This window comes from Cynara cardunculus, assembly GCF_001531365.2.
Source record: "Cynara cardunculus var. scolymus isolate 2C chromosome LG 2, CcrdV1, whole genome shotgun sequence".
In the NCBI taxonomy this organism is placed as follows: Eukaryota; Viridiplantae; Streptophyta; class Magnoliopsida; order Asterales; family Asteraceae; genus Cynara; species Cynara cardunculus.
In genome coordinates, this window is record NC_037529.1 from 59748484 (window position 1) to 59749651 (window position 1168).

Sequence of the window (1168 nt, forward strand, 5' to 3'; positions counted from 1 at the left end):
AGCAGCAACGAGGGGAAAGAAACAGCAGCAACTAGAAGGAAGAAAACATAGCAGCAGCAAGCAGCAAAAGCTGCCTGCGTTTTCTCGAACAGCAGCAGCAGCAAGCAGCAAGCTGCTGCCTGCGTTTGCCTCGACCAGCAGCTGCTGCCGGCGTTTCTCCTCGTTCAACAACAGCAGCAGCAAGGTAGAAGAGCTGCTACGTACTTTCTGCCAGAGCCGAACAGCAAAACAGCGCACAGCAGGCAACAGCCTCACTGTGCTGTTTCTTCACGTCCTGTCGCAACCAAAGAAAGACAGCAGCTTAATCGAGTCGTTTCCTTCGTCTTTTCCGCCCAAAAATAGCAGCTTGTCAAGCTGTTTTCTTCGCCCGTTCCCACCCTAAACAGCGGCTGTTGTTGTACTTCGCAACCAAGAAAACAGTAACGGTCCTAAGTCGGATCCTTTCGAATATTCCTAGGTGAGTCCATTTGCTCTTTTATGGAAATTCCTAATCGTACGACTGAGTATTTAGCTACCGTTTAACTCTTGGGAGTATGTGGCTGTCAATAGTTTAACATATATGCTCAAGGGTGCTTGCCTTTTTATGGATTACCTATCTTATATTACTACTCTAACTGCTCCTTGTTACTCATTTGTCCTTATTCTCAATCCCAAGTCCTTTAATAACAGTAACTCCAAAATCTGGTTAAAAACTTATCTCATAATCATACCTTTACGATATTTGCTACCGTATACTATAGCCTCTAAAAAGATTACTCACTTGATTATTATGTGAATTATAAGTTAGGAGATTGTCAACGTAGGATTTCCGTTGAYGTTGGTCTTGGATGAGACGRAAATTGGTTTTCASTAACTAGATTGCACATTTCTAGTTTCGTTGGCCTTAAAAACTTTAAAATCCCCAAGATATATGGGTGAGGGGCTTTTATTGGAATTAGAGAATAATTCACGGTTATAGAAATCGYGTGTAATACTTGATATTAAATGAGTAATATTATGCATATGCCGTYTTTTTAATCATACTTACTAGAGGGTATTGGATTDTGWGTACATAAGTTGAATTAATTACTTAGGAGGAGGTTGATATGATTTGGATTTAGGCATTGTGATCATTATGTAACTTCCAGATCTATCATCCCATTTCCACTCGGAAATAGGCATTGAGATC

At 40.9% G+C, this 1168-nt stretch overlaps 1 protein-coding gene across 1 annotated transcript in view; it reads left to right on the top strand.

Moving 5' to 3' along the window:
- Positions 1 to 1168, top strand: part of LOC112506221 — a 28587-nt gene that overhangs the window by 1488 nt on the left and 25931 nt on the right. Inside the window, exon 2 of the mRNA XM_025110238.1 lies at positions 6 to 184. Within this exon, the coding sequence (XP_024966006.1) occupies positions 6 to 184 (179 nt within the window). The remainder of the gene's footprint in view (positions 1 to 5; positions 185 to 1168) is intronic.